This window comes from Oncorhynchus gorbuscha, unplaced genomic scaffold (assembly GCF_021184085.1).
Source record: "Oncorhynchus gorbuscha isolate QuinsamMale2020 ecotype Even-year unplaced genomic scaffold, OgorEven_v1.0 Un_scaffold_912, whole genome shotgun sequence".
NCBI classification, from domain to species: domain Eukaryota; kingdom Metazoa; phylum Chordata; class Actinopteri; order Salmoniformes; family Salmonidae; genus Oncorhynchus; species Oncorhynchus gorbuscha.
The window spans coordinates 98,497-114,431 of NW_025745876.1; the positions used below are offsets into that span (position 1 = coordinate 98,497).

At 45.3% G+C, this 15,935-nt stretch overlaps 1 protein-coding gene across 1 annotated transcript in view; it reads left to right on the forward strand.

Annotated features, from left to right (window-relative positions):
* Positions 1-12,555, forward strand: part of LOC124020795 (aryl hydrocarbon receptor nuclear translocator 2-like) — an 83,318-nt gene extending 70,763 nt beyond the window's left edge. Inside the window, exons 13-15 of the mRNA XM_046336068.1 lie at positions 8,980-9,083; positions 9,957-9,995; positions 11,063-12,555. Of these exons, the coding sequence (XP_046192024.1) occupies positions 8,980-9,083; positions 9,957-9,995; positions 11,063-11,161 (242 nt within the window). The 3' untranslated portion in view covers positions 11,162-12,555. The remainder of the gene's footprint in view (positions 1-8,979; positions 9,084-9,956; positions 9,996-11,062) is intronic.
* Positions 12,556-15,935: the final 3,380 nt, after the last annotated feature.

Consider the following 15,935-nt stretch of genomic DNA (forward strand, 5'->3'; position numbering starts at 1 on the left):
TTTATATATATATATATATATATATATATATATATATATATATATATATATATATATATATATACTGTTTATATACATACGTACTGTTTATAGCCTGCTAGGTTTGCAAAATGTTCCGTACATTCCCAAGTTTTCCAGAAATCCTGGTTGGACGATTCCTGGATTTCTGCTAATTTTCCTCTTGATTCTGGGAACATTCCAATCGGGATTTCTGGAAACCTTGGGAATTTAGAGAAAGTTACTTAACCAAACCTGGGTCCTAACCTACAAACCTGGGCCCTAACCTACAAACCTGGGTCCTAACCTACAAACCTGGGTCCTAACCTACAAACCTGGGCCCTAACCTACAAACCTGGGTCCTAACCTACAAACCTGGGCCCTAACCTACAAACCTGGGTCCTAACCTACAAACCTGGGTCCTAACCTACAGACCTGGGTCCTAACCTACAAACCTGGGTCATAACCTACAAACCTAGGTCCTAACCTACAAACCTGGGTCCTAACCTACAAACCTGGGCCCTAACCTACAAACCTGGGTCCTAACCTACAAACCTGGGCCCTAACCTACAAACCTGGGTCATAACCTACAAACCTAGGTCCTAACCTACAAACCTGGGTCCTAACCTACAAACCTGGGTCCTAACCTACAAACCTGGGTCCTAACCTACAAACCTGGGTCCTAACCTACAGGTTTTGGTGCAGTCTTTGTTCCTGCCAAGCTCTTGCACACCTGACTCTTCTCTGAGGAGTTGAATTCAAAGCCTGGGACAGCCTGTATCTTTCATGATTGGCCGCTTGGGTTCATGTTGAGGCTTTCACAGTGTTCTCTTGAAAAAGCCAGAAAATAGTAGGAATTGGAAATGTCTGTTCTTGTCCTCATAGCCTGTGTGTGTGTGTGTGTGTGTGTGTGTGTGTGTGTGTGTGTGTGTGTGTGTGTGTGTGTGTGTGTGTGTGTGTGTGTGTGTGTGTGTGTGTGTGTGTGTGTGTGTGTGTGTGTGTGTGTGTGTGTGTGTGTGTGTGTGTGTGTGTGTGTGTGTGTGTGTGTGTGTGGGACAGCAGTGGGTCTTCATTAATGTGGCATGTTTCTCTCCTCTTAACACTTCACTGGCTGAATCTGCTTTACGTATATTAAACACACACACACACCACGTTTAACACACACACACACCACGTTTAACACACACAGCACGTTTAACACACACACACATAGCACGTTTAACACACACACACCACGTTTAACACACACACACAGCACGTTTAACACACACACACACCGCGTTTAACACACACACCGCGTTTAACACACACACACACACAGCACGTTTAACACACACACCACGTTTAACACACACAACACAGCACGTTTAACACACACATACAGCACGTTTAACACACACACACCACGTTTAACACACACACACACCGTGTTTAACACACACAGCATGTTTAACACACCCACACCACGTTTAACACACACACACCACGTTTAACACACACACACCACGTTTAACACACACACACAGCATGTTTAACACACCCACCACGTTTAACACACACACACACACACCACGTTTAACACACACACACACCACGTTTAACACACACACACACAGCACGTTTAACACACACACACACCACGTTTAACACACACACACAGCACGTTTAACACACACACACAGCACGTTTAACACACACACACACACACAGCACGTTTAACACACACACAGCATGTTTAACACACACACAACACGTTTAACACACACACACAGCACGTTTATCACACACACACACCCAGCACGTTTAACACACACACACACCCACCACGTTTAACACACACACACACAGCATGTTTAACACACACACACCACGTTTAACACACACACACACACAGCACGTTTAACACACACACACCACGTTTAACACACACACACAGCACGTTTAACACATCCACCACGTTTAACACACACACACAGCATGTTTAACACACACACAGCATGTTTAACACACACACAGCACGTTTAACACACACACCACGTTTAACACACACACACAGCATGTTTAACACACACACACAGCATGTTTAACACACACACACAGCATGTTTAACACACACACACAGCACGTTTAACACACACACACACACCACGTTTAACACACACACACAGCACGTTTAACACACACACACAGCACGTTTAACACACACACACACACAGCACGTTTAACACACACACAGCATGTTTAACACACACACACCACGTTTAACACACACACACAGCACGTTTATCACACACACACACCCAGCACGTTTAACACACACACACACCCACCACGTTTAACACACACACACACAGCATGTTTAACACACACACACCACGTTTAACACACACACACACACAGCACGTTTAACACACACACACCACGTTTAACACACACACACAGCACGTTTAACACACACACACAGCATGTTTAACACACACACAGCACGTTTAACACACACACCACGTTTAACACACACACACAGCATGTTTAACACACACACACAGCATGTTTAACACACACACAGCATGTTTAACACACACACAGCACGTTTAACACACACACCACGTTTAACACACACACACAGCATGTTTAACACACACACACAGCATGTTTAACACACACACACAGCACGTTTAACACACCCACCACGTTTAACACACCCACCACGTTTAACACACACACACAGCATGTTTAACACACACACCATGTTTAACACACACACAGCATGTTTAACACACACACACTGCACGTTTAACACACACACACAGCACGTTTAACACACACACAGCACGTTTAACACACACACACAGCATGTTTAACACACACACAGCATGTTTAACACACACACAGCATGTTTAACACACACACACAGCACGTTTAACACACCCACCACGTTTAACACACACACACACACACAGCATGTTTAACACACACACACACACACCACGTTTAACACACACACACAGCGTTTAACACACACACACACACCACGTTTAACACACACACACACACCACGTTTAACACACACACACACCACGTTTAACACACACACACACACACCGCGTTTAACACACACACACAGCCATTACCCCTTTCATCCCATGACTTCAGATCGGGTGAGAGGATCCCAGGCCAAATCAGGTTACCCAAACATATTTGTGCACACACACACACACACACACACACACACACACACACACACACACACACACACACACACACACACACACACACACACACACACACACACACACACACACACACACACACACACACACACACACACACACACACACACACACACAGGAATGTGAAAACATTGTGAACATATCCTTTAGGGTGATTTTAGAAGTGAAGTGTTGACAGAACAGTGTACGTCCTTGTCTTTTGGGATATGTTATGTAAAGTGAGGTCATGTTTTAGCAATGTACCATCTCCACATACCTAAACCTCTCCATGTGGGCTGTGCACTGACTATCTCCGTTGGACTAGTCATTCATAGGGTAGAGGTTAAAGGTCAAAGTTAAACGTACTATGTGCTGGGGTTGCCTTGCAGTCCAACCAAGAGGAATGGAGTCCACAGCAGATATTCAGCAGCTACAGGGGGAAAGCAGAGTGTTTTTGATGACAGATGTTGCTGTCGTTACATATGAGACATTAAAAATGGAGTAGAACAGACGGCAGCACTTTCATAAATCTCTCCCCCTCAGTCGTCCAGAATCTGTCCAGGCTATACTTTACTGTTGGGGCAGAACATCTAGCTTGTGCATTTAAATAGTGGATTAGAATGTATTAGTAGTAGTGGCACATCTCAGGGCATCATAGATCTGTGTCTCTCTCTCCTCTGTCCTCTCTGTCTCGCTATCCTCTCTGTCTCTCTATCCTCTCTGTCTCTCTATCCTCTCTGTCTCTCTATCCTCTCTGTCTCTCCCTCCCTATTTCTTTCTCCTCTCTCTTTCTCTCTCCTCTCTCTTTCTCTCTCCTCTCTCTTTCTCTCTCCTCTCTCTTTCTCTCTCCTCTCTCTTTCTCTCGCCTCCCTCTTTCTCTCTCCTCCCTCTTTCTCTCTCCTCCCTCTTTCTCTCTCCTCCCTCTTTCTCTCGCCTCCCTCTTTCTCTCTCTCCTGTCTTTTTCTTAATCTCTCTCAGCTGGGGGAAATGGGTGTCTGGTCTATCCATGACCATCTGATGAGCTTTTAATGGACAATCATTACACTAATGGACTAGTCCTCTATCCTTCTAACACACATACTCTCCCTTTGTCCTTCTGTCTCTTTCTGTCTCTCTCCTCCGGGCTAGTCTTGGTGCAGAGACAGAGGTGAGGAGAGATATTAAGAAATAGAAGTGAATTACAGCCGATCTATTTCTCAGCACTTCTCATTTCCTCTGTCGTTGTGTGTTTTGTCATTTCCCTTTATTGTTGCGTTTGTTTACTTTGTCAGTCATTTACCGATTTGTTTCCCTTCTATAAACAAACAATCATCCCTCCGCTCATCTGACTAATCGTTCCTCTCCTCCTTTATTTCTGCCCGCGTTCCTCCCTCCCTCATTATTTACGGCAATAAGCTGTCACGGTTCCGTGTGCTATGGAGTGTGTTTATGGTCATCTCTCTCAGCAGCAGGATATGAGTTATACTAGGGGATATATTGTAGAGCTTATCAATCCACTGTTTAATGTGGAGAGACCCCCCCACTCATATACACACACACACACACAGAGAGAACTCATAGCTCGGAAATCATCCCCCTACAGGGTGTCATGCAGTGTGTTAGTGCACCAGACAGTATTTGTCTCCCTGTGTATCTGTCTGGCTCAGTATGTGTCTGTCTGTAGAGAGGAGAGAGGAAATGAAGTGGAACGACTGCTGCTGTGTTTCTCACTTGTGAGAGTGTGTGAGGTCATCACAGTGGGACACAGCCGCTCCTCAATGCTCTGTGTGTAAGGTCATCACAGTGGGACACAGTGGCTCCTCAATGGTCTGTGTGTGAGGTCATCACAGTGGGACACAGCCGCTCCTCAATGCTCTGTGTGTGAGGTCATCACAGTGGGACACAGCCGCTCCTCAATGCTCTGTGTGTGAGGTCATCACATTGGGACACAGCCAGGCCACTCCTCAATGCTCTGTGTGTGAGTTCATCACAGTGGGACACAGCCAGGCCACTCCTCAATGGTCTGTGTGTGAGGTCATCACAGTGGGACACAGCCAGGCCACTCCTCAATGCTCTGTGTGTGAGGTCATCACAGTGGGACACAGTCACTCCTCGATGCTCTGTGTAAGGTCATCACAGTGGGACACAGTCGCTCCTCAATGATCTGTGTGTGAGGTCATCACAGTGGGACACAGCCGCTCCTCAATGCTCTGTGTGTGAGGTCATCACAGTGGGACACAGCCAGGCCACTCCTCAATGCTCTGTGTGTGAGGTCATCACAGTGGGACACAGTCGCTCCTCGATGCTCTGTGTGTAAGGTCATCACAGTGGGACACAGTCGCTCCTCAATGATCTGTGTGTGAGGTCATCACAGTGGGACACAGCCGCTCCTCAATGCTCTGTGTGTGAGGTCATCACAGTGGGACACAGCCAGGCCACTCCTCAAAGCTCTGTGTGTGTGCATGCATCCATAGATGTGTGTGTGGGTGAGCACGTGCGAGTTGCAGTCCGTGTGCGTGTGTGTTCGCATACACGCGCACGGACTGGAGGAACATGTAACTTAGATATCTCCCTGTCTTTAATATTCCATCTTAGAGGAACATGTAACTTAGATATCTCCCTGTCTTTAATATTCCATCTTGGAGGAACATGTAACTTTTCTCCCTGTTTTTAATATTCCATCTTGGAGGAACATGTAACTTAGATATCTCCCTGTCTTTAATATTCCATCTTAGAGGAACATGTAACTTAGATATCTCCCTGTCTTTAATATTCCATCTTGGAGGAACATGTAACTTAGATATCTCCCTGTCTTTAATATTCCATCTTGGAGGAACATGTAACTGAGATATCTCCCTGTCTTTAATATTCCATCTTGGAGGAACATGTAACTTAGATATCTCCCTGTCTTTAATATTCCATCTTGGAGGAACATGTAACTCAGATATCTCCCCGTCTTTAATATTCCATCTTGGAGGAACATGTAACTTAGATATCTCCCTGTCTTTAATATTCCATATTGGAGGAACATGTAACTGAGATATCTCCCTGTCTTTAATATTCCATATTGGAGGAACATGTAACTTAGATATCTCCCTGTCTTTAATATTCCATCTTAGAGGAACATGTAACTTAGATATCTCCCTGTCTTTAATATTCCATATTGGAGGAACATGTAACTTAGATATCTCCCTGTCTTTAATATTCCATATTGGAGGAACATGTAACTTAGATATCTCCCTGTCTTTAATATTCCATCTTGGAGGAACATGTAACTTACATGCCCCCAATACATCATACCACATAACTCAGTTTATTACCCAGGCCTACAAGCAAAGAGGCACTTTGTTTGAAGGTAGGCCTTGAAATGCATCCACAGGTACACCTCCAATTGACTGAAATTATGTCAATTAACCTATCAGAAGCTTCTAAAGCCATGACATCCTTTTCTGGAATTTTCCAAGCTTTGTAAAGGCACAGTCAACTTAGGGTATGTAAACTTCTGACCCACTGGAATTGTGATACAGTGAATTATAAGTGAAATAATCTGTCTGTAAACATTGTTGGAAAAATGACTTGTGTCATACACAAAGTAGATCAACTGTACGTACTAGGGTCCCAATAGGGAGGCCCAGCTAGGTCTGTGTCTCTGTGCAGTGGTTAGACTGGTGTTATATCACTTCATGGTCTGTGTCTCTGTGCAGTGGTTAGACTGGTGTTATATCACTTCATGGTCTGTGTCTCTGTGCAGTGGTTAGACTGGTGTTATATCACTTCATGGTCTGTGTCTCTGTGCAGTGGTTAGGCTGGTGTTATATCACTTCATGGTCTGTGTCTCTGTGCAGTGGTTAGACTGGTGTTATATCACTTCATGGTCTGTGTCTCTGTGCAGTGGTTAGACTGGTGGTTATATCACTTCATGGTCTGTGTCTCTGTGCAGTGGTTAGACTGGTGTTATATCACTTCATGGTCTGTGTCTCTGTGCAGTGGTTAGACTGGTGTTATATCACTTCATGGTCTGTGTCTCTGTGCAGTGGTTAGACTGGTGTTATATCACTTCATGGTCTGTGTCTCTGTGCAGTGGTTAGACTGGTGTTATATCACTTCATGGTCTGTGTCTCTGTGCAGTGGTTAGACTGGTGTTATATCACTTCATGGTCTGTGTCTCTGTGCAGTGGTTAGACTGGTGTTATATCACTTCATGGTCTGTGTCTCTGTGCAGTGGTTAGACTGGTGTTATATCACTTCATGGTCTGTGTCTCTGTGCAGTGGTTAGACTGGTGTTATATCACTTCATGGTCTGTGTCTCTGTGCAGTGGTTAGACTGGTGTTATATCACTTCATGGTCTGTGTCTCTGTGCAGTGGTTAGACTGGTGTTATATCACTTCATGGTCTGTGTCTCTGTGCAGTGGTTAGACTTCATGGTGTTTCTACAGTCACAGTATTGTTGGTTAGGAACACCTCGGTGAAATATCAGACACCTTGGGTACACTCAGCAGATCAATACATTTATGAGTAGGATGTCTTCCTCGTTAGTGGTACAGGAACACAAACACACCCCAAACACTGATTTGTATTTGATAAATGACATGTCTCTCTAGGAAGCCAACAGCGCGTGGCTCTTCCCTCTGATCCTCTCAGATAAGGATTTATTAACTAGTCAGGTCAAGACTTCAAAGCTGTTTATGATGTCAGCAAGATAAAACATTGGTTTTACAGCCTTACTAGCTACTGCATCACTTTCCCCTGTTGTGGTATGTAGGCGTTTTATTTATGGGGTAGGGAGGTGTGTGTGTGTGTGTGTGTGTGTGTGTGTGTGTGTGTGTGTGTGTGTGTGTGTGTGTGTGTGTGTGTGTGTGTGTGTGTGTGTGTGTGTGTGTGTGTGTGTGTGTGTGTGTGTGTGTGTGTGTGTGTGTGTGTGTGTGTGTGTGTGTGTGTGTGTGTGTGTGTGTAAAGTACATGTCTATATACATGAATGCAGACCTGCATGTTGGTGCTGGCATCCAGCTCTCCAGAAACATTCCTAACAGCATCTCTAACCTCCCCTGGGGGAGAGGACTACTTTTGATCAGGGCTGTCTATATATAGCACTATATAGGGGACAGGGGGCCATTTGGCATGTAGACATGTATTAGTGTTGGGCCTGTAGAGAACAGAGAACATTGATGACTGTATTCTATCTGAACACCAAAGGTGGTGAAGGGTCACCTCACACTTACACAATGTGTTGCTGACTGCTCACTGTGTTTCTCTCCTCCTCCTCCTCCTCCTCCTCCCCCTCTCCTCCCCTCCTCCCCTTCTCTCCTCACCCCTCCTCCCTCTCCCCTCTCCTCCTGCCTCTCTACTTTCTCCTCCTCCCCCTCTCCTCCCCTTCTCTCTCTCCTCCCTCTCCCCCTCCTCCCTACCTCCTCTTCTTTTTCTCCTCCCCTCTCCCTCCTCCCCCCTCTTCCCTCCTCCCTCTCCTCCCCCTTCCACCTCCTCCTCCTTCTCTTATTTCTCCTCCTCCCCTCCTCCCTCTCCTTCTACCTTTCTTATTTCTCCTCCTCCCTACCTCCCCCTCCTCCTACCTCTCTTCTTTCTCCTCCTCCCCTCCTCCCTCTCCCTACCTTTCTTCTTTCTCCTCCTCCTACCTCTCTTCTTTCTCCTCCTCCCCTCCTCCCTCTCCCTCTACCTTTCTTCTTTCTCCTCCTCCTACCTCTCTTCTTTCTCCTCCTCCCTCCCTCCCCCCTCCTCCTACCTCTCTTCTTTCTCCCTCCTCCTCCCTCTCTCTCCTCCCTCTCTCTCTCTCTCTAGATGTGTCAGGAGAGGGCAGTCAGAGTGGGGGTCAGTTTCAGGGTCGGCCCAGTGAGGTCTGGTCCCAATGGCAGAACCAGCACCATGGCCAACAGGGAGAGAGAGCCAGACAGAGGTGTTCCAGGTCACCCCAACCCCTCCCAGACAGAGGTGTTCCAGGTAACACACACCCTAACCCCTCCCAGACAGAGGTGTTCCAGGTTATACAGAGACACGCCCTAACCCCTCCCAGACAGAGGTGATCCAGGTAACAGAGACACACCTGAACCCCTCCCAGACAGAGGTGTTCCAGGTTATACAGAGACACGCCCTAACCCCTCCCAGACAGAGGTGTTCCAGGTAACACACACCCTAACCCCTCCCAGACAGAGGTGTTCCAGGTAACACACACCCTAACCTCTCCCAGACAGAGGTGTTCCAGGTAACACACACCCTAATCCCTCCCAGACAGAGGTGTTCCAGGTAACACACGCCCTAACCCCTCCCAGACAGAGGTGTTCCAGGTAACACACACCCTAACCTCTCCCAGACAGAGGTGTTCCAGGTAACACACACACCCTAATCCCTCCCAGACAGAGGTGTTCCAGGTAACACACGCCCTAACCCCTCCCAGACAGAGGTGTTCCAGGTAACACACACCCTAACCCCTCCCAGACAGAGGTGTTCCAGGTAACACACACCCTAACCCCTCCCAGACAGAGGTGTTCCAGGTAAAAGAGACACACCCTAACCCCTCCCAGACAGAGGTGTTCCAGGTTATACAGAGACACGCCCTAACCCCTCCCAGACAGAGGTGTTCCAGGTAACACACACCCTAATCCCTCCCAGACAGAGGTGTTCCAGGTAACACACGCCCTAACCCCTCCCAGACAGAGGTGTTCCAGGTAACACACACCCTAACCCCTCCCAGACAGAGGTGTTCCAGGTAACACACACCCTAACCCCTCCCAGACAGAGGTGTTCCAGGTCCCAGAAAGAGGACACACCCTAACCCCTCCCAGACAGAGGTGTTCCAGGTTACCCCTCCCAGACAGAGGTGTTCAGAGACACGCCCTAACCCCTCCCAGACAGAGGTGTTCCAGGTAACACACACCCTAACCCCTCCCAGACAGAGGTGTTCCAGGTAACACACACCCTAACCTCTCCCAGACAGAGGTGTTCCAGGTAACACACACCCTAATCCCTCCCAGACAGAGGTGTTCCAGGTAACACACACCCTAACCCCTCCCAGACAGAGGTGTTCCAGGTAACACACACCCTAACCCCTCCCAGACAGAGGTGTTCCAGGTAACACACACCCTAACCCCTCCCAGACAGAGGTGTTCCAGGTAAAAGAGACACACCCTAACCCCTCCCAGACAGAGGTGTTCCAGGTAACACACACCCTAACCTCTCCCAGACAGAGGTGTTCCAGGTAACACACACCCTAATCCCTCCCAGACAGAGGTGTTCCAGGTAACAGAGACACACCCTAATCACTCCCAGACAGGTGTTCCAGGTAACACACACCCTAATCCCTCCCAGACAGAGGTGTTCCAGGTAACAGAGACACACCCTAATCCCTCCCAGACAGGTGTTCCAGGTAACAGACACACCCTAACCCTTCCCAGACAGAGGTGTTCCAGGTAACACACACCCTAACCCCTCCCAGACAGCGGTGTTCCAGGTAACACACACCCTAATCCCTCCCAGACAGAGGTGTTCCAGGTAACACACACCCTAACCCCTCCCAGACAGAGGTGTTCCAGGTAACACACACCCTAATCCCTCCCAGGCAGCGGTGTTCCAGGTAACAGAGACACACCCTAATCCCTCCCAGACAGCAGTGTTCCAGGTAACACAGAGAGACACTAACTCTTCCAGGTATCATGCACACCAATCCCAAGCTCCAATATCCTACAGTAATGTGTATGAGAGGCAGGAAGAGAGGTCACCTTGGACACACTGGGCTTCAATGGCTTATTTCCTCTCCTTCCCTGGCCTGAGCCCAGTGTACACAGTGCTGTCTGATATGGCTCCACATGAAAGTCTGTGTCCCTGATCCTGACCTTTCCTCTCTCCCTCCCCGTCTGTCTCTCTGTAGGACATGTTGCCGATGGCAGGAGACCCAACACAAGGAACAGCCAACTACAACATTGAAGACTTTGCTGATCTGGGCATGTTCCCTCCCTTCTCTGAGTAGAACCCTTTAACGTTCTATCAATGGAACACTGCTCTGTTCTTCCACTAGAACCCTCTGATAGAGGAAAAGGAATCGAACACAATGTGCTGGTTCCTTCATGGCTCCCCAACCTCACACACACACTTTATCACACAGTGAATGTCCAGATGCACCCTCTCATAAACACACACACACTTTATCACACAGTGAATGTCCAGATGCACCCTCTCATAAACACACACACACTCTGACACATACCTGTTTCCTTTACGAGAAGAGAGTTGGTTCTATAGAAGACTGGTACATTGCTAGTGGTGTACTGACCTTTTCCTTTGTAATAATGTCTTCTTCATTCACTTAAATGATGCCTGTTCTTTTAACAAAGGCTTGTGAATTTAAAGGTGCAATCTGTAACTTTCATTTCCCCTAGTGGCATCTTGAGGTACTACAAAATATGCCAAGAAGCAGTAAAAAAAATACAAAGCCTAGAAAATTCACCAGTGCAGACCATTGCAGAGGCAGGCAGCACTTTGGGGGGGGAACAAAAATGACAGATTGCACCTTTTAAGCTGCCAATATCCACTTTACACTCCACTCTGCCAAAATGCTCCAGGCTAAGAGACACTCACCACGCTGATCAGTTGGTACCATCGATACATATTATCATACAGTATGTCACTGCTGCTCCTCCCTCAGTATTACATTAAGCTTTATGCTGTAAATTATACCTATATGTAGTGATGTTCATAACACCTAGATAAAACCTACGGAAGTCTAGAAGGATTCTGTGTAGAAAAAAATACAAATAAAGATTCCACTCACCGGCAAAAGTCGCTAAGCTACAATGCTTAAGTGCACTTCATCGAAGCTAACCGCTAAAACTTACCAGCTTGCTAAAAAGGGAAAAGCGCCATACCGCCAAAGCAACGCAGTACAGTATATATACTAGTTTAGTGTATCCTTGTGGCTCTCGCTGCTCTACTTTATAACTTTATTATATTATTCTCTTTCCTGATTATTAACAGAGACTGAATTCTACTTTATAGCGAGGGAACTTTTACATGATAGATTGTGTACCGTGTCTCTGGTTAATGACTGATGGGACAGATTCTACAACTGGAATCCTTTTGCTAAAAAAAAATCTAAAAATGTATGTTTTTGTAAATAATGTGATTTTTATGTTGACTCGTTACTTTTACACAGTATACGTTGTTTTTTGTGTAGGTTTATGTAGGTGTCATCAATGTGTGCAATGTGAGTACATATTTAACTATCGGTATTTAGTTTAGTCCTAATTGTACATTGAGTTTAAGGAACCTGTATAAAAGTGTGTAAATGTTACCCATTATTTTTGTTTAACACATTTTTGTGCTTGTGAAAATAAATGTTTATTGGTTACGTGGCTTCTAATCAAAGAAGTGTTTCCGGGCAGATTTTTTGTGTTGTGGAATATAGTGTAGAAATAATAAACACAAAACCATAAAGTGCAAGAAGAACATTGGAGAACACGGAGGAAACAAGGTTTTATTTCTAATTGTTCCAGACAAGTAATAGTGTGCCATTGTTTGAGACACATCCTTGTCCGGTGTTTTTGTAATGGAGACGATCTCCAATCTAGTCTAAAGATTAGATTTACCAAGGGATATGTTAGGTCTGTCTCTACTGTAGGTTTCTGTTTCTTCTCAAAATATATAGTCATGAGAAGATGTGTGTGTTTATCACTCATTCATTGGAGTCCTCCCGAGCCCTGTCCTAGTGCCAGTAGCATCATAGTGCCCTTCCTTTCTGGGAGGAATCAGGGTGGACGTGAGGGAGGTGCTGAGTTGGGCTCTCTCCCATAGTTCACAGTCTAAAGGTGTGTGTGCTTGAGTACTTACTTGTGTGTGGTGATTTCGCAGGCATGTCCCACTCTTTCCACACTATCACTTCACACAAGACAAGATGGGTGTGTGTCTGTTTTCCTTTAGGTGGATCTGGTGGACTAACCAGGACATGAGTCTGCAGAAAGAACATCAAAATGTCTGTTTCAATGGTAAAATGGCTACCTCTTCCTTTCTCTTTCCTTCACGAACACACTGAGATGACTAGATATGGTAAAATGGCTACCTCTTCCTTTCTCTTTTTCTGAGATGACTAAAATGGCTACCTCTTCCTTTCTCTTTCCTTCACGAACACACTGAGATGACTAGATATGGTAAAATGGCTACCTCTTCCTTTCTCTTTCCTTCACGAACACACTGAGATGACTAGATATGGTAAAATGGCTACCTCTTCCTTTCTCTTTCCTTCACGAACACACTGAGATGACTAGATATGGTAAAATGGCTACCTCTTCCTTTCTCTTTCCTTCACTGAGAACACACTGAGATGACTAGATATGGTAAAATGGCTACCTCTTCCTTTCTCTTTCCTTCACGAACACACTGAGATGACTAGATATGGTAAAATGGCTACCTCTTCCTTTCCTTCACGAACACACTGAGATCTTTCCTTCACGAACACACTGAGATGACTAGATATGGTAAAATGGTACAAATTTAAAAAACACTGCTGAACTTGAAAAAGGAAGTGACATGGTAAGAAAAGCTTTGTAAAAGTGTTAGATACAGCCACTCTCTTGACCTTGTCACACTTCTGTTAGGCCTACTAGGTGACCTGAGCCGAGCTGTACTACTAGTCTGGTTATGCACCCAGACTTATACAGTCGTGATAAAGTACACCCTTTGGAAAGTGGTCTTTTTAGTTTTGGGCACATGAACATTTGAGCTAAATTCCAACCACATTCATTGATAAATGGAACCCAATGGAACAAAAAACACAAAAAAAAGTACTTTGAAAATGTTATGCAATTAACAGCAGGTAGCCTAGTGGTTAGAGCGTTGGGCTAGTAACCATAAGGTAGATCAAATCCCCAAGCTGACATGGTAAAGATATGTCGTTCTGTCCCTGAACAAGGCAGTTAACCCACTGTAACTAGGCCATCATTGTAAATAATAATTTGTTAAATATAAAAATTAAAAACAATTCAAATGTATGTTGTATGACCAAAAATGCAGTTTCCTTATGCAGAAAAAAATGTGTACACCCCTACCTTTATCATGGCTCAAATGTGGATCTGGTGCACCAATACAGGTGCAAATGATTAGGAAATCATTAGAGAGTACCTTGGAAGTGTACAGCCTTCCATAAAGATTAGAAACTTGGTTTGGTCTAAACCATATGGGTGTATGGTAACACATCAGCCAAGATCAAAAGGCCTCAGAGACCCTCAGAAGAAAGATTACTGATGACCATGGGTCTGGGAGGAATAACAAATCCATTTCCAAGCAAAGTACATCGTTCCACTGTCCGACAGATCATCTACAAATGGAGACAATTCCAGACCACAATCTACCTAGGACGTCCCACCAAATTCAGCCCAAGAGCTGATCGAAAGTTGCTCAGAAGTCTCTAAGAACCCCAGGGTAACATCAGGGGATCTACAGGCCTCTAGACACAATCAATGTGAAAGTGCATGAGTCAACTGTCAGAAAGAGACTGCACAAACTTGCCCTACATGGGAGGTCAGGAAGGAATAAGTCCGCTCTCAAAAACGAATATCAAGACCAGAGTGACGTTTGCCAGACAACACCTGGGTAAAGACCAAAACTACTGGAACAATGTGCTCTGGACAGAGGGCATCTTTGGCAAAAACAAAACACTGCCTTTGAACAGAAGAACCTCATACCAACCGTAAAGCATGGAGGCGGTAGAATTATGGTTTATGGCTGCTTTGCTGACTGAGGGCCTGGCCAACTTGCCATCATTTAGTCAACTATAAATTCCAAATCTTACCTGAGAATTCTTGAGGAGAATGTGAGGCCATCTGTCAAGAAGCTGAAGCTGAACCGAACAAGGATCTTGCAACAGGACAATGATCCAAAACACAAAAGCAAAGCTACAACAGAATGGCTCAACAAGAAGAAATGGAGGGTTATGGAATGGCAGGGTCAAAGCCCAGATCTGAATCCTGTCGAAATGCTGTGGGGGGACTTGAAGCGGGACGTGCATGTATGAAATCCCTTGAACATAACACTGTTGAAGCAGCACTGTAAAGAAGAGTGGGGGGGGGATCCTCCCAGTCGATATAAGAGACTGATAGACAGTTACAAGAAACAGCTACATTAGGTTATTTCAGCCAACACCAGCTATTGAAGCTTACTTTTTTTAACGTATTTTAGATTTTGTTTTATGAATAAATGATTGCAAAGTATAATCTTTCAGTTTCATTTGTTAAATTAGGTTATCTTTATCTGTCAATAGTGTTGAAGTGAAGATTACATATCCATCTGTCCAAATAAAAAAACTTTCCAGGGGGTGTACTTATTTTCCCCTACTGTATTTAGAGTTTGTCTGCTTTAAGAACGCATGCAATGCTATGGTTCTGCGTCCACCATAGTTGCCGAATCTTTGCTTGAAAGAATGGTCTGAGAGGAAAATATTGGAGATGGCACACTGAAAAGGGTTTCACTGTGAGCGGGGTTTATGGGAGGATTCAATAACACTTCACAGGAGATGGATGTGTGTGTTTTCAGGTGGCTCTCGTGTATTTAACCTGGTTCTCCTGACACCAGTGTAACTATACTGAATCTGGTTGCTTTCAAAACACACATCCTGACATGTTACTGTACAGCTTGAATGATAGAGCCTAGTGTGAAGACAGTGGAACCTTTTGCTCGTTGTGAACAAGCCAGCTTGCTAACGTCATGTACAATGTATGTCTTGCAAATCACATCCTAAAGGTGATATTTTTGGT